Consider the following 18,680-nt stretch of genomic DNA (forward strand, 5'->3'; position numbering starts at 1 on the left):
AAAATTCAACCCTTCTTGATGTATTTTCAGTGCAAGTCAAATTTCCATTTATATATTCAAATTTTTACCAAATTCACTTAATTTTCATCAATGATACAGAGACTCTGCCAGGGATCTAAAAACTTTTTGACACCAACCAACCGAGCATAAAATTGCCCCACCCCACTCTGTTTCTCACTTTTTGGGGTTTTTTTTTTTTTTCAAATATTACTTTATTACTTTGAGATTAAAAATTGAAACTATTCTTAAAACGGTGTTTGTGTTTCATTTGAGTACAACAAATTATGACAACAGGTAGATATTCATAATTAAAACACGTTGTTTTATTTGACTTGTGTCTCACGAATTACGACACCATTTACAACATCCAAACCTTTAACATTGGAGTGCCGTAAATTGGTCTGGGTGACCTATTTACGGCAAATATACAAATTTAAAGACTGTAGAATTGTAAAATCAATAGACCTACACAACTTCTAAATATAAATAAACAAAATACCAATACTTCTTTCTTTAAACTAATTTGGGATGATAGGATCTACTACGGCACACAAAAATAAATTATGCCGTGGCAGACATGGTTTGCGTCGGCTTTTACCATGGCTTTGCCGTTTGCTGTGGTAAATTTCGAGCACTGAGTTTGTGTATAGAGAGGGACGAAGGGGTTTAAATATGGCTGGGGGCTTTCTTCGATTTTTTTCTTTGTGCCAGGTGCAAGCTCCCGGTGTGGCTACATCCCTGGACATGTGAATTCACAATACCCTACCATGAATAAAAAACATGAAATATGAATTTACTTTGCAAAGTTTTCATGTGTTATCAAAAATGACCAGTAGTGAAAATTTTGAAGTGGAAGCCCTGTTGTGAACCCTCTCGAGGCCACAGTTTTTATCCGATTTGGATGAAACTTTAAATATATGTTTGTATCATAAAGATCTTGGTTCCTTTTGATAATCACACATATTTGAACGTAATTTCCTGGATTATGGCCCATGATTGGTCGAAAAATCACACTTCTTAGCTTGTGGATTCTCTAGAAGTCACATTTTTTATCTGGTTTTAAAAAATGTTTAGATTCCACCATAATGAGAGTTGAATTTGAATTTCGGGATAATCAAAATGAAACTGCCCGACAAAATGGCCGCTCTTTGTACACAAATTGTGTATAAGTATGTTATACAAAGGTTATAGACCCTCTAGAGTTCACAATCTTTATATTCCAAAAATCTGTCCCTTTTGATATTTGGGCATTTCAGACCATAACATTCTGGATTATGGCCCCAGATTGTACAAAAAATCGTTTTGGTTTTTAGCTTGTTCTCTATCCATCTCTTGCAAAATGTGGGTGTATCCTGCCTGGCAGCCACTGGTTTTCAAATTGAATACTGATATAATGTCTTGCTAAATGAGTGGTACTACTTGATTCCTTATTTCTGGTTTAATAGTCCCTATTCATAGAGTTATGTAGAGTCTGTATAATATAGTATAATAAATTGTGTCTGGGTTGTCCTAGAATAAAATGTCACAAGGAAATTCAGTTTTGTTTATAACTTTTATTGGGCAATTTGTTCACGTTGAAAGTGTTGAGAAAGCCTTCTATTTTTCAAAATGTGGATAAATCTTTGTGTCAATATCCAAAATGACAAGCATATTAATTATTTGCAGTTACTTCAAATCAAAAACGTTAGATTTTAATTTTTGATTGGCAATGGACAAAATATGTATCGCAAATTGCGATACTGGTTGTCGACAGCCCTGGTTATCAAGGGTCAACCAATAATGGTCTTGAACTATGTCATCCATAGATTGTTAATGGCCAGGGTCCCCGTTTCACAAAAACTTTAACTAAAATCACTAAAATAGATTTTAACAAAAATCAAAATGAAATTTTAAATTTTATGCATTTCACGAAGATCGATTCTAACTTGCAATGCAATTTTAATAGATTTTAGTTAAAATTGATTGCACTCGCACAGTGCACAATTCCGGCAAGGGCACTCTCCAGGGTGCATTCTTAAACACTTCGGAACTGAAAACTCTTGCCAGGTTAAACTAACCGTTACAATACCAATAAAGAGAGTTTCATACGTTGTAATAATGTCTGCACATGGTCAGACAGTCGTAGAGAGATGAAATAAACAAGTTTATTGCGTATTATGTGATGGATAATGGCCGAAGACTGTCCATTATGTAAATAGAAAGAACTGAGGCTATTATCAAACTTAAAACATAGCACCATATAGATACAAATAATGGATAGTTTTCTAAAACAACAAATCATAAAATAATGGATATATTCTTAAAACAACATGCACATGCTCATGAATGCATGTGACAAAACACTCCAGTCATACAATGCAAGCATACACAGACAGACAGACAGTCCAAAATATTCGACATGGAGACCACATGTTTACAACAGTCGAAAACAAATATTGATAATGAGAATATATGTGGTAAGCATTTGGATACTGATTACATTGGTAATGTACTCGATATGGAAGATAATAGCCGTAAAAATTCTGATGTTCTTGATATGGGGGGATAATAGCCGTCAAAGTTGTGATGGAAAGGCTGCTCACGGGAATGATTTATATCTTGATAATTTTCTTAATACTGTGGTTAATATGGAGGGTACTAGCCGTCCCAATTTTGATTTAAAATTTAATATATACTCTGATATAATTGACAGGACACAGGATCAAAGGCACAAACCAATTCACGAAATTCAAACTCAACTGTCATTATGGTGTAACAGTGATATATTTGAACGTTTTTTTATAATCAGATAAAATTGTGACCTGCATAGGTTCCACCAGCTCAGAACACGTTTTTTTTTTGTTCAATCCGGGGCCACAATCCAAGAAGTTATGGTCCGATATGCGCCAATATTGCAAAGAATCGAGATCTTTTGTTTATAAATACCCATGTTCAGTTTCATCAAAATGGGCTAATATTTGTGACCTCTGGTGTGTACAGTCAGGGGCCATAATCCATGAAGTTACGTTCCCATACAAGCCAATAAAGAAAGGAACCGAGATGTTTGAGATATATACCTATATTTTAAGTTATGACCTGTGGATTGGCCACAAAGAAGGTGTGAAAATGTGGACGTATAGAAACGTAGAGCCGAACATACTATTAAACGGATAAGTGACATATAACGGACGGATTTAAGTGGAATTCTTTATGTAGACAAACACGTGAAATCAATATTCGGTCATGTGACATTTCGGTAACTATGAGGTTTTAAAGTAATTTCATGTTCTGTAATTTAATTTGTTTAGAGAATAAATTATCCCAAAATACATGTTCATTTTTCAGATACTTGTCCATTATTGGTATTTTCTTAAACAATCAGCTATTATTTATAAAACTGTCCATTATTTGAAAATAATGGACAGTTTTATAAATAATAGACGATTGTTTAAGAAAAGCGTACATTCTCCTATATAATGGTTAAAAACATCAAAGGGTGACATCATATCTATGTTTTAATCATTTTGAAAACTATCAGTTGGTTGGCCTTGAACTTGCATGTCGCTTTCGTGACCTTGGCATTTGATTTACTTGCAGGCTTCAATGGAAATAATGCGTATCAATAAACTAAATCGCTCGAATTTCATAGTTTTATGGTATTTTGGATAACAGAAACTATTGACAATTGTCACAAAAATGTGATATTTCTGACTCAAACGAATAATCTAGACTTAAGTATTGTCGAATTTTAAAAGTATTTAACAACTTTTAAACTAATACACAAAATAACCAATGCCTAGATTTTGTTCTTGGGGGTTTAATTTGGGTCGTTTTCTAAATTGCTTATCTTGCCTTACAATAAAATAAAACGGGTGGGATGCAGCTATATTTCCCATGCAATGAAAAGAAATTGAATGAAAATTATTTTTGTGAATGGTAGTATGTTTAAATTATATAACCCGGGCCATTGGCAATATTATCATTATTCCAAATATATCTATATGTCGCAATAGATCTCACAACGTAGCTCTAATCAATGTTTGTTAATGTCGTGATTTTAAGTTATGAGAGGGTGACGGCTGTCCTAAGTTAAAATTGATTTTAGTTAAAATTGTCCCTAAAATAGTTTTGTGAAACGCCACTATTTTAAGTTAAGATACAATTTTAACTTACAATATTATTTAAGTGGATTTTATCTAAAATGCTTAAAATCGTTTTGTGAAATGCATCTATCTTAAGTTAGGATGGAATTTTAACTTACAATATTATTTAAGTGGATTTTATCTAAAATGCTTAAAATCGTTTTGTGAAATGCATCTATCTTAAGTTAGGATGGAATTTTAAGGAGATTTAAGTTTTTATACGCCCACATTTTCATTTGGACGTATTATGCCGTCGCCCCTGTCCGTCCGTCCGTCCACAATTGTTTGTGGACTCTCTACAGGTCACAATTTTTATCCGATTTTGACGAAACTTGAAATATAGGTTTATCCCCAAAAGATCTCGGCTGCTTTCGATATTGGCATGTATCGGATCGAAACTTCATGGATTATGGCCCCTGATTGTACGAAAAAATTACGTTTTTAGCTTGTGGACCCTATAGAGGTCACAATTTTTATCCGATTTATTTGAAACTTAAAATGTAAGTTTATAACCTAAAGATCTCGGTTCCTTTCGATATTCGCGCATATCGGATCGTAACTTTCTGAATTATGGCCCCTGATTGTACGAAAAATTGCGTTTTTAGCTTGTGGACCCTATAGAGGTTATAATTTTTATCCGATTTAAAAAAAACGTATTATTATATCACCGTTACACCCTAAGGATGGCTGAGTTCGAATTTCGTGAAAATCGGCCCAAAATTGACAGACAAACTGGTCGCCCTTCGTTCTCAAATAGCGTAAAAATATGGTATATCAAGGTTGTGGACCCTATGGAGGTCACAATTTTAATCCGATTTGGTTGAAACTTGAAATGTAAGTTTATAACCCAAAGATCTTGGTTCCTTTCGATATTCGCGCCTATCGGACCGTAACTTCCTGAATTATGGCCCTTGATTGTAGGAAAAATCACTTTCTTCTTAGCTTGTTCTCTATCCATCTCTCGAAAATTTGGGCGTATCCTGCCTGGCAGCCGCTGGTTGTGAAACAGGGTCCAGATTTCTATCCATACATTAATTAAGGTTGTTTTGTTTTAGACATGAACCTCCACCTCCAGCACTAACTGAACAAGAATTTGAAGAAATATTTCAAAGAAATAAAACTGTCTCAAGTTCAGCTATTAACAGAGCCGTTTCAGATGCAAGTGCAGGTACAGTAGTGATTTTTATACAACTACAACCAAATTTTCACTCACATTTGTTTATGGACACCCTACTCGTCCACCTGGGTATTGTTTAATCTTTTGTATTTAACCCTAAATTCTTTCACTTTCGAGGAACCACATTGGCTTGTGTTCAGTCCCTGGTTTGGCTGGTAAAGTTGTGCATGATTGAGGGCCTGGCAAGGGACAATATATTGTCATTCGGATGGTACGAGAAACCGATGTCCCGTGTACACATTGGCGGGCATGTAAAAGAATTGTTGGCAGTTGGAATTCAATATAAGAGTAGGCCATACCGCTGCTGTCCGGGCAAAACTTCCCTCATAGCACACTGTGTGGCGTATGCCCATCTAGATTAGCCCAGTCGGAGCAGAAAAATAGGACATTCAGGCCACGAAATTTCAAATTTTGGCTCGTTGCGGGTTTATCCATTTTCTTTGGTAACGCAAGGTGATCATTGCGTAACCAATTGGTTACATAAAATGGTTGCGCTATTTTCATATTTTATCTCAATTTATATGGTGCTATTATTCATTTCCACTTGCAGTGAATGTATTTTTTAAAGAAATAACTTGACTAATTTATATTCTTTTATATTTAATATTATATTTTGAGGTCAAGTGTTTAGGACTTTCATCCCCCAGTGTCCCCATTTAAACATTAGAAAAATTTGTTCCACTTCACTAAATCCCTATTAGACCAGTAAATCTATGGAACAGACCCACTATGACCTGGAATAAATTTGCAGAAAGCTGGATTCAACTGTTTTTGTATCTAGGGTACTTGCTTATCAAAAAACCAAAAATCTTCCAAAATTGGATTTGCGGGTCTATGCGAAAATCGATAATCAATCCAAGATGGCGGACGACGACGTGAAATGGCTTAAAATGCTAAATATCTCGGAAAGGAAGCGTTTTAGACCATATAAATGTACTATGAGTTAATATAAAAGTGATACCACTGAATCAGATGATGGGGTCAAATTGTTGCTATGACGTCATAGTGGCGTCATAACGCAATATCGAGTCAGAAAAGCAAGTAATTAAATATAAAGTGACGTCATAACGCAATTTCGAGTCAGAAAATAAACAAATTGAATAGAAATGGATTTTAATAAATTAAAGTAAGAATAAATGGAGGTACTATCACACTTTATATATTAAGTGTCTTATATAAAACACGCCGGTCTTCATTAGCCCAGTCGTAGCAAAACAGTAGGAGGTCAAACCCCATTTCATTTATTTAAATTATACACTATGGAATGTCAGGTAGTGCATCATTATCCTCTCCATCTGCATTAATATCGGGTTTAATGCTATTATCACAACTGTCCGTTTGACACGAACCACATGCGCTAGTACAGGAGAGTTCGTATCGTCGACACCCACATCTCATACTGGCACAGTGTGTGGTGCAGTTACAGTGAACTATTCTCAATAATTCGTCCGGTGCATGAAGTTGATCAGTCATGATTGGTAAAAGTGAGAGTTTATCATTAGACATGTTCCATCCCCAATCAGTCACCACCATATCACCAGATACAGCCTTCCAAGTCATTATTTGGTGATATGTTCTCAAGCTGTGAAATATCGTTGCAGACGCAGTCGGAGGCAACTGTTCAGGCGTGACAAAGTTTTTCGACGAGAAGACCTTGCTTGTCAGCTGATTATGGCGTAATTTCTCTAAACTTTCTTCTTTGCTGTTGAATAACGTGAGCATTGCTTCACAGCCAGCTCTCGAAATTTCCTCCACATTCTTGCCACTAGTAGTGAACAAATCCGCAGATTTTCCTAGTTTAGTGGATTTCATAAGTTTGGAGAACGCCGTCGACTTCCCAATTCCGAAAATCCTTGATGTTGTGTCACACCCTGTAAAAGCGTGTAGAAACAGTAGTCGCTTACAAACACGTTCTCCCAGGATTTGTCTTGCCAATGCTATATCATAAACGTTAATGTTTTTGGCTTCTTTGTCCGTCCGAAAATATAGTTTTTCTGACTACTGGGTCTTTTAAGTGGTACAACAGTAGAACTAGGAGATCAGTGTCCTCACCAATCACAGTTGTGGAATGTATCAGCGCCGATTCAACTGCCTCCAGTACAATGTCTAGGTCTGCATCTCCACTAGCATGGACAACTTGCCCTCCAGCTTTCTTAATCTCTGTTCCTAAAATCGTAATGAAGAGCTGTTTGTTGGACGAATTAGACAGAAATTCTTCCTTTTTTCCCGTGAAATATGCTAGACCATACTTATCCAAGAGTTTCACATACGACTTTATTATTGAACCATAAGAACTATCTGGTGTCCATTTTTGGTGATTGACTTCATTGTAGTGGCGTTTCCGTAGGCGTAGTGCCTTCTTTCTTTCATTAACCGCCTTCTGACATTCTGGTGACCACCAAGGTTTTCTAATCCTTGATTGCCCTCCAGAAGTCTTAGGAATGGAGTCGTCTGCGGCACCTATAATAGCACTCGTGATGTTGGCTGCGTACATGTCGATGTTGGCATCGATGATGTCTTCTTCTTTCCACCCAAGGCAGCCTACACGGAAGTTAGCCCAATCAGCCTCTTTTATTTTCCAATTGGGTTTCCCGTTATAGACTTCCCTGGTTGTTTCACATTGGATGCAGAGTTCTATCAGTAGATGGTCGCTGCCAAGTGTTTCATCTTCGTGTACTTGCCAGTCGCAGCGGTTTGCCAAGCGTACAGAGCGTGAGATCCAGGTGTGAAGGTGGGGCATTTCCTCCAACAAAAGTAGGGCTCTCGTCGTTCAGTGCGCATAGGTCATTCCCTTCTATTATTGAGCATAGGCTAATCCCCCGACAGTCATTCCTCGGTGACCCCCACAGGACGTGTTTTGCGTTGAAATCCCCGCAAAACACAAATTCGCCCTGAGGAAGCTGGTCGAGAAATGACTGGAAGTCAACTGGTTTTCTCGTGACATCTGGGGGTACATAGACATTCACTATTGTCAATTTTGTATTATTGCTCAATGTGATGGCTATGCCCATTGTTCTACAGGGTATTCTACGTCAAGCGAAACAGAAATATAATTTAAGTTATCACTGATGTAGATGCCCGGTCTGTCCCTTCTCTGACAAGTGTATCTGGGCAAGTAGATGTCGTTCTTGGTTGGTAGTAGCTTGGTTTCTTGGAGGCATATTACATCTTTCGGGTTGCGGGTGATGCATTTTCTCAGCTCAGCACATCTGGGAGCCAGTCCATTAACGTTTAGTTGTAGAACTTTTACTTGGCCCGCCATGATGACTGTCCGGATGGATGCCTCTCTGTCTTGTCTATTTATTGGTCAATTGGCGTTTCACATTCCATAGGAGGTACCTCATTAGTGTTCGTCTTTGGTGTTAAAACCGGCAAGCAACTGGGCATATCGCCAGTGCTGTAGTGATGAACATGAGATATCCTTCTACGGAGTGCGAGGTTTGCCGTTCGATCGCCTTTTGTTGTTTCTTCGTCGTCATCGTCTCTTGATTACGTTATAACAGTATAGATTAAATATTTGATTGGTCGAATGCTATTGTTTTATTAATTCACACCTGTGGTCAAGTGCCTGGGTGCCATATGAAACCATGTTTTTGAATATACATGTTCGTAAGTACAGTATGGATTAATTCTTTGATTGGTCGAATGCTATTGTTTTATTAATTCTCACCTGTCTGGGTGCCATACAAAATCATGCCTTTGAATGTACAGTTGAGTCATAAATGCCCCTTTTTTATTAACATTAATTATTTGATTGGTCGAATGCTATTGTTTTATTAATTCCCACCTGTAGTTACCAGCCGGGTGCGGGTCAGTTCATCCCACAACCATTTCACCCGTCTGCAATGAATATGAGAGTATGGGGCACAGGAAGAGGGAAAAAAATTACAACAAATTGCATGGTACACAAAATGGGGGAGGGAGGGACTGTTTTTAAGAATACATGTATAATATTATAATCCAGGCAATTTATGGATGAATCTTTGGCTATGCTTGGTTAGGTTTCTCATGTATACATGTAATGTCGTGAGATTGGTTGAAGGGCTAACATGTGCACATTAGATCATAAAGTCTGTCATTGAAAATGGTAGTTTTACAAGAAACAGTTCTTATTATTACCTGAACATATGTTACCTTTAACTGAAAATGCCCTCTTTGACCATCTAAATAGGCTAATTTTGCCACTGGATTTAAGTATAATAGTAGTAATTATACTTATGTATGGGAGGAACATTCATTTACTTAATACAGTGGGCCAAGTTTTTCATTGTCTACTGACTACTAATCTTATAGTTCACACTTATGGTGGGAAATAAATCAGAATGTTTGCAAAATTTGATTTAAGATTTTTAACACCCCTGTACATGTATGTATAAGACAGAAAGAATTGAAACCCCACGGGTTAACATTTTTTCCCATGGGTTTGTGATTTTATTATTAGTAGTTAGTTACTAGTTACAATCAGTACCCAAAAATACTATTTTGGCAATATCTGGCCTTTTCCCATGAACTGCTGTTCAATTTATATCCTTTGGGGAAGTTCTGTATTCATAAAGACTACACAACTTTGTTAAGTAGCCATACTTCAGTTCTTCACGTTTATAATTCCAGGAGAAATAAATAGCTCCTGCCAATTTCAAAAATGAGAAAAAAGCTCCCTTAAAAAACTCTTAATAATTATATTGCAAGAGTAATTCTACATTTTCCTGAATTAAGGAGAGCCAAATTGTATTTATGCTGTAGTCTTGTTTAATATTCTCTTTATATTTTCTTATTACTGCCTTACATTAACATTGGATATCAGAATGAAAACGAGGGAGGTATGTTTGGTGAATATGGTAGTGCAGAATTATCATCATAGAAACTGATAGCTCATCGTATGCAGTTTAAAAATAAACAAAAAGTGAAAGTAGTTTATTAATCTAAATATTTAGGAGAGCGATTTAGCTAATTTGCTGGAGCCTTTAATGACTCCCGCGAAAGAAAGTTTAGATGCATCAAGTGGAGCAGGAGCAAAAGCACACCGTTAACATGAAGGACTGACACTTCCCTTGAAAACATGTTTAAGCCCTCATCCAAATGTTATATAAAATCTTGGTATTTGCATTGTGTCTATTAACTTCCACTAGCAAATACACTGTCCACTTTTGTGCATTTTGCATTAAAAGTCTTCTTTTCTATCAGCATGGAGGATGTAGCGTAGAGTGGTCTATAACGTACAGTCAAGTGACATGGTTTCGATCCCAAGGTTGTACATGACAAGGAGTAAGATTCGTGTGCCATGAATTTTCTCCAGGTCATCTCAATATTTAGGAGAAATGAAATGAAATGGTGTTGAACGTCCTACTGTTCTGCTCCTAAACTGGGCTAATGAAGACGGGCATATGTCATACAGTGTGCTATGAGGGAAATTTTGCCCCGGCAGCGGCGCTACAGCCTACTCTTATATCGAATTCCAATTGCCAAGGGATCTTATACATGCATGCCAATATGTACACAGGACCTCGTTTTTTTCATACCATCCGACCTCACTGACAAAGGGAAACAACGCCGGAAAATCTGGATGAACTTTCTCGGCCAATGCAAGGATCGAACACCTGACCTCCAGGCTAGCGAGCCAGCGTCTTACCCACTTAGCCATGTGATCCCCCTCAATATTTAGGAGAGTGATTTAGCTAATTTGCAGAGGTCTTTAATGATTCCTGCAAAGGAAAGTTGAGGTGCGTAAAGAGGAGCAGGAGCAAAAGCACACCTTAAATGTTGTACATGACAAGGAGTAAGGTTTGTCTGCCATGAGTTTTCTCCATGTCATCCGAGCAAGTGAATTATAGATTTAAAACTGCACCTTGGATTAGTCCAGAAATGACATAGTTTGTATTGTGCTGATTAAAAATAAAAGAAGAAAAAAAAAAAAAAAAAAAAACATTTCACCTCGGACTGTTTCAAGTTTTAAGTTTTTATTACCCTTGAGTCACAGACTCAATGGGAAAAACAAAAATATTTACAAAACAAAAAAAAGCAATACAAATATCCATATATACTATTCAAAAAAAGTAGGGGATATTTGATTTTGGGGGCATAATACTAAAATATGCAAATGACTACGAAAAAAGTCACTATAGAACCTAACAGAAGAAACATTTCCAGTTACATGTGACGCCCAAACGCACCAATAGCTACTGCATGGAATGCAGGTGATGCTTGGGATCACCATGGGGGTCCAACCCAAGATTTGCACGACTCTGACTTTGAATGTTACAGTCATTGTGGCATTGAATTCCAGGGTGGAAACATCAGTTTAATTGTTTTAGTGACCAGAAAACAAATTTTGATATGCGTCGGCTTACCCAAAATGAAAGGTTACGTGCCCTTGGCATGCTACAGATCGGCACAACACAGGCGGTTGTGGCGCGGACGATGAATGTTTCTCAGTCTGTCATAAGCAGGCTATGGTCCAGATACCGTGATACACAATCTGTACAGGACAGACCACGCTCAGGTCGACCAAGGGCGACGACTCAAGCCCAGGATCGATTTATCCGTACCTTGGCCTTGAGAAATCGTGTCATCACAGCAAATCAGATCAGCGCTCGTCTTAAAACAGACACTGGTGTGAGAGTGAGTGGCCAGACGATTCGGAATCGACTGCATAGGGGTCACCTTCGCGCCCGACGTCCTCGCGTGATCCCATGTTTGAGAGATCATCACATTCAGGCAAGACGTCGTTGGTGTAGGGATCTTCAACACTGGGATAATCGACGCTGGAGCAATGTGATGTTTTCAGATGAGTCAAGGTTCACTGTTGATTTTTTGGACAGACGTAGGAGGGTGTGGCGTCGTCGAAACGAGCGCTTCCAAGACGTTAACGTCATCAGACATGATCGATTTGGGGGTGGTTCTGTTATGGTGTGGGGAGGCATCACTGTTGCTGGAAGAACGGCTTTACATGTTGTTGCAGGGCGTGTTACAGGCCAGTACTACCGGGACAACATCTTGGCAGTCCATGTTGTGCCGTTCGCACGACGTCATGGCCGCCGTTTCATCTTCCAGGATGACAACGCAAGATGTCACAGGGCCAGGATCGTTACAGGTTACCTCCAACAACAGAACATCACCACATTACCTTGGCCAGCACTGAGTCCCGACCTCTCCCCCATCGAGCATGTCTGGGACATGCTTGGACAGAGGTTACGTCAACGTCAACAACGTCCTGCCAATGTCCAAGAACTTGCTGCTGCGTTGCAACAGGAATGGGACAATCTGGACCAAAATGACCTTAGACGTCTCATTAGGAGTATGCCACGTCGGATCAATGCTTGTTTGACAAACAGAGGAGGATTTACCCGTTACTGACTTGGTTGTGATACTGTGGTAACTTTGCTGTTTGACCCCAGGTATCATTTTACCCTTATAATGGTCAGTCTGTGCCTTACTTAGTCTAACGATCATTTGGAATAAATCGATGAATGTGAACTTCATTTCATTTTGTCATTTGTTTCTTCGTCAGTTTCATTAGGTGACTTTAATAACACTTAAAAATCAAATATCCCCTACTTTTTTTGAATAGTATATACTAATATATAAACACAGTATTACAAACAAGAATCCTGATATGGAGAGTAGAGTGACGGTACATTAAATTTTACTATTCCGTTTAATCTCTTCATCTTTTATTTTATTAGAAAAATATAAAAATCTACCAAGGTTTACAAGTTCAAATACATTTTTAGTACATAAAGATTAAATAATTTAAAAACACTGGGGTTCGAATAATAATACTTTTTTATATATTATTATCTGAGATTTTTATAAATTGGACAAATTAAAACAAAATGGTACTCAACTTCAATGTCTTCAAAATTACACAATGTACATAATCGATTACTTCTCTCAATATATTTAGTACTATATCGTAACCTTTCAATATTTAAATTATGACTGGACAAACGGATTCTGGTAATTTCACGTCTGTATTTTCTATTGGTTTAGTCAAATAATATTGTAAGCCAAATGTATTCACAATATGCTTATAAATGATACATTTACTTGATAATTCAAATTTCTCAATACACTCCTGTCTAAATATGTCTAATAATCTTTGTCTGGTGATATGGATACAATTTGTGTTTATAAGATGAGCAACTTTTTCCCATAAATCTCCCAAGCCAAATTTAAAAAGTTCCTTCTTAACAATCAGGACCCACGGTCATTATTTATTAACACATTAGAGTAGCAAGAATTAAGCTAGACATTAGTAGAAGAACGTATTTTAATCCAGTATTTAAATACCCGTTATTTTCTCGTAACGATTAACAGGAAACGTCCAAGTTCATAATAGATCATGTGGGAACTTGTGGATGTTCTTGTATCTAAGATTTTCCTAAGGTAGCTTAAATGTATTTGTTCTATATCATGTCCCGAATGAAAACCCCATAATTTAGAATACAAGACATAAATGTATTTAGTTACATTACTTACAATATTAAAATAATTTTCATTACAAATTTTTGAGACTGAGAAGAGAGCTTTTCGACCCTGTTCAGCAATGTGTTTTTGTATAATTAGATATTTACCATTAAAAAAAATTTTATCGGGCCGTTTCATCCTCCTTGTTATTTCAATTAACCGAGTTGTACTTATCGTTAAATTGGTATAAAGACAACTCATCCCAATATAAAAGACAACTCATCCCAATATAAAAGACTACTCATCCCAATATAAAAGACTACTCATCCCAACTTTAAAACATGGGTAGAGTTATAAGACAAGTTATAAGACAACTCATCCCAACAAATTTAAGTGCCTGTTTTAATACAATTGCTTTCTTTGGAGACCACTCAGACTAGTCAGACCAAAACCAATCTGATTTTGTTATCTTAAAGGGACAATAACACTCTTGCTGGCTTGAGAGCCTTATTCTAAGTACTAGATGTTTAAGTGTCCTACCGGTTGTGTAAATTATCCATTACATCCTATTTTACTTGTCCAGAGGGTTCGAAAATATTTTTAAATCCAAGTCACATTTGAAAAGCTTTACGTTATGCTTTTCAAATCATTTAGTTGAATTTTTCCAATTTTTTAAATTAGGTGTGTTAAGATGAAATTTGTATCACCAATTAATTGGAATATTGTAAAATAGTACAATTTGTTGACCAGAATAAAGATTGGGACATATTATTCAGTTACAACAAGAGTGGTATTGAGCCTTTAATAAAATTGATATTGTTGTTTTAATCAAATTGATATTGTTGTTGTAATTAACTGATGATTACTGTTTGTATTACTGTTTTAGTACTTTGTTGTTTTAACAGATTGGTAGTTGTGTTATCTTTTATTTTTTCATCATGAAGCACTTCAAAGAAAATTAATTAACAAAACATCGATTAACTAAACTGAGTAGTAGTATTTCAGTATCATTTTTCAAAATGTCTGATAGCTGTATAGTTTGTGAGTCAGTTGTTCACCCAAGACCGGAGGCTGTTCAGTACGACGGATGTGAACGATGGCAGCACAGAACTTGTAATACTGGCCGGTAAGACTTTCATGTTATTGTATTAAATTCATCAATATTGTATTAAATTCAACAATATTGGAATACATTTTGGACAACTGGATAACAACCCAAATTAAGATGGTATCGGATGGGAAATTATGAAGGCACCAGCAAAAACAGACAAGAACAACGCAATTCAAATTATTTCAACTGTGGCATTCATACACAGACCAGACTATTAGTACCAACCAGATACTAAAGAGATGTGGGGGAATTTATGGACCTAATTGAAGGACAAACTAACTAAATGGCTAACCTACTGAACGACATACTGACAGAAGAAAAAGACATATTTATAAAAATGTATTAGTTGATCATGATATAATAAAATGTTTTATTTAATAACTTGTTGATGTTTAATAAATAATAAAATGTATTATTTAATAAATTGTTGATGTAATAAAATGTTGATGTAATAAATTGTTGATGTAATAAATAATAAAATGTATTATTTAATAAATTGTTGATGTAATAAATAATTTAACATTATTATTTTTATAAATTGTTGATCTAATAAATTCTTATATAAATTGTTGATATAATAAATTTTTATATTACTGATTAATTTAATAAATAAAAAAAAAATCAATATTTGTTGCGGTATTTATTTGTAACTTGGAATGAGTTGTCTTTTGACTTGGGATGAGCTGTCTTCTGACTTGGGATGAGTTGTCTTTTATTGGGATGAGTTGTCTTTTATTGGGATGAGTTGTCTTTGGGATGAGTTGTCAGGTATTCCGTTAAATTAACTGTTAAACCCTTACTTATTGTTACCGAAACAATAATGTATGGAATATACAAGTTTTACTCGTCGATTTTTGTTGATTACCGATCACGACCAGGATTAGTTCTCCGCTGTATATTCGTATTGTTTGTTAATTGGCGTTATGATTTTAGATTTTAGGTCAGTTCACCAATGTTTTTGTAGTAAAGTATATTCTTATTGTTTTTATATTTGATGTTATGATTTTAGATTAATTCACCGATGTTTTTGTAATAAAGTATACTCGTATTGTTTATTAGTCTATGATGTCTAACATCATTTATCTTCTTTATAAAAAAAGGTATTTTATAATTACATATTGACAGCTTAATCACTCGCCAAAATACATCATGGACTTGACGTATTACCCAATAATCAACTAAATTGCACAGAAGTCCCCAATCAAGTGATTACGCTGTCTGAAAATGGGCGACGGCTTGACTATAGAGATTGACAGTGACTTTTTTGGCGCCAGTCTAATGTACAGTCTCGCGAGATTGTGGCACTGCTACTGTGACCTTGACTTATGACCACGTGTACATATGGAAGACTAGTTAATTCATTTGTGATTACGTTACCTGGGATGTGATTTACCGATTTCCAATTGTATAATTACCTGGGACGTGATTTACCGATTTTTGATTTATTTGTCAATGGTGGAATACTAAGTTTATAGGATAATGGATAATATATAATACTACGACCACGGTAAGGTGATCATCTATGAGTGTGCATTTTTTATATTCCCCATTTTTATTCGTACTTCATATGTAAATAATCGCAATCAAAATTAACTGATCGGATAAACGGCTCGCGGGAAATTAAAAGGTTCATCTAATTTTTCAACGCCGTAGATAAATTAATCGTATGTCGATTTTTCAATGTATCTCTGGAAAGTAAACGACTCGTCTAATAAGTAGATAAGTAAACGGTGTGTTGATTTTTCAACGTATCTCGGGAAAGCAGACGGCTCGTCTAATAAGTAAATGTCGTAGATAAGTGAACGGGTCGGCCATTTTTAAACGACTCTCGGAGAAACTAAAGCTCTTACCATTAAACTAAGCCATAGTACTAACTAACCCATTTATGTAATTCTTAAACGATTTTTATCAATTATCGAACGATGTTTTAAAAGTAAACTCTATGCATACTTTCCAGCGCTAAAAACCCCGTTCTAAACGATACCAGTTCCCTAGTGTAGTCTGATGTGATGAAATAATATTAAAATAGACTGGACAACAAAATCGTTTACATTGTCGCTAGAGCGATGCCATGTGCCGGTGGGGGTCAAAGTTGACGACATACATAGAGATTATTGGTGCAGCATCGCTATAATAGTGAATGGAACATGTGTAGTAAATTCTTTGGAAATATAGTCAAACTCTTTTTGTATTTGAAAATCCAATTTTAAAAAACGTTTGAATTTATCACCATTACACCCTAATGACGGTTGAGTTCCAATTTCTTGAAAATGGGACCAAAACTGCCTGACAAAATGGCAGCTCCTTGAACGCAAATAGTGTAAAAGTATGTCATACCAAGATTGTAAACTCTCTAGAAGTCACAATTGTTATCACCTTTTGATGAAACTTAAAATATGGGTTTATGTCCCAAAGATCCCGGTTCCTTTCGCTATTTGCGCATATCCGAATATAAACTTCCTGGATTACGGCCCCTGATTGTACGAAAAATCGTGTTTTTATATGCCCACATTGACATGTAGTTGTATATTGTCGCCACCCCGGCTAAAGTTAATATGAGATTGACTTTAAATTTATACACAGTGTTTAAAGTCATGAGACGAAGAAGCCTATTGATTTTCAACGATTTCCGATAATTCCTGCCAGAGTTATGACCTTTGATCACTTTGTAAAATCTTGTGGATGCTCTAGAGGCTAAAGTTAATATCCGATTGACTTTAAATTTATACACATTGATTAAGGTCATGAGACGAAGAAGCCTGATAATTATTGCCAGAGTTATGGCCCTTGATCCCTTTGAAAAATCTTGTGGATGTTTTAGAGACCATAGTTATCATCTGATTGATTTTATATTTATACACCATGTTTACGCTTATATATAATCATTTCGATTGACTTTAGGTTGATACATAGAGTTTAAGGTCTTGAGAGGAACAAGTACATGTGCATTGATTTTCAATGATTTTTGGTAACTTGAACAGCTAAATCCATGATATTAAATGTTTTGTAAACTTGATCAGATTTTAGTGTATTATAAATGTTTCATTACGGACAAAAGTAAAAATGTGCAACAACTGTTGTTGACTGCCTGGACGGTTTATCTGCTGTGGGCGTATGTTTTGTTGCCTGGCAACCTATCTTTTAGCTTGTGGATTCTCTAGAGGTCACAATTTTTTTATCCGATTTTAAAAAACATTTAAATATATCACCATTCCACCATAATGAAAGTTGAATTCGAATTTCAGGAAAATCGAAACGAAACTGCCCAGTAAAATGGCCGCCACCATGTGCCCAAATTGAAGTCACAATTTTTATCCGATTTTGATGAAACTTGAAATGCACTCAGTCCCTTTCCATATTTGCGCACTTCAGACCACACCATTTTGGATTATGACCCCTGATTGTACGAAATATAGCTTTTGTTTTTAGCTTGTTCTTTATCCATTTCGTACAAAATGTGGGCGTATCTTGCTTGGCAACCGCTGGTTTTATATTTTTGTCCTTTTTTCAGGTGATTTTGCTAGTGCTATAGAGACATTGGTTACAGCTATATCTCTAATCAAACAATCAAAGATAGCATCAGATGATAGATGCAAAATACTAATCAGTTCATTACAAGATACATTACATGGTATAGAGGAGAAATCATATGGCTCAAAGTAAGTTTAGTTTAGCTTTCTACGTGATAGTTCAATGAATAAAGATCAACTAGAGATGCGTCAATTATTAGTTACAACATCAGTATTTGCAGATAATTGCGCCATTTTTATACTCCAGGCCTCGAAATGTTTAAAAAAAAAGCTACCTGTCGCTTTGTAAATGATTAAATACACCAAGCAACAAGCCGTGTGCATTTCCATTCCAA

The 18,680-nt window shown here is 36.1% G+C and overlaps 1 protein-coding gene across 10 annotated transcripts in view; it reads left to right on the forward strand.

The window, feature by feature from the left end:
• LOC126825396 (cleavage and polyadenylation specificity factor subunit 6) overlaps nucleotides 1–18,680 on the forward strand; it is a 221,688-nt gene that overhangs the window by 176,258 nt on the left and 26,750 nt on the right. For all 10 annotated transcript variants that reach the window (XM_056101834.1, XM_050555047.2, XM_050555045.2 and 7 more), the window contains 2 exons: nucleotides 5,177–5,289; nucleotides 18,327–18,474. In XM_056101834.1, coding sequence (XP_055957809.1) covers nucleotides 5,177–5,289; nucleotides 18,327–18,474 — 261 coding nt within the window. The remainder of the gene's footprint in view (nucleotides 1–5,176; nucleotides 5,290–18,326; nucleotides 18,475–18,680) is intronic.

This window comes from Patella vulgata, chromosome 6 (genome assembly GCF_932274485.2).
Source record: "Patella vulgata chromosome 6, xgPatVulg1.2, whole genome shotgun sequence".
Classification (NCBI taxonomy): Eukaryota; Metazoa; Mollusca; class Gastropoda; family Patellidae; genus Patella; species Patella vulgata.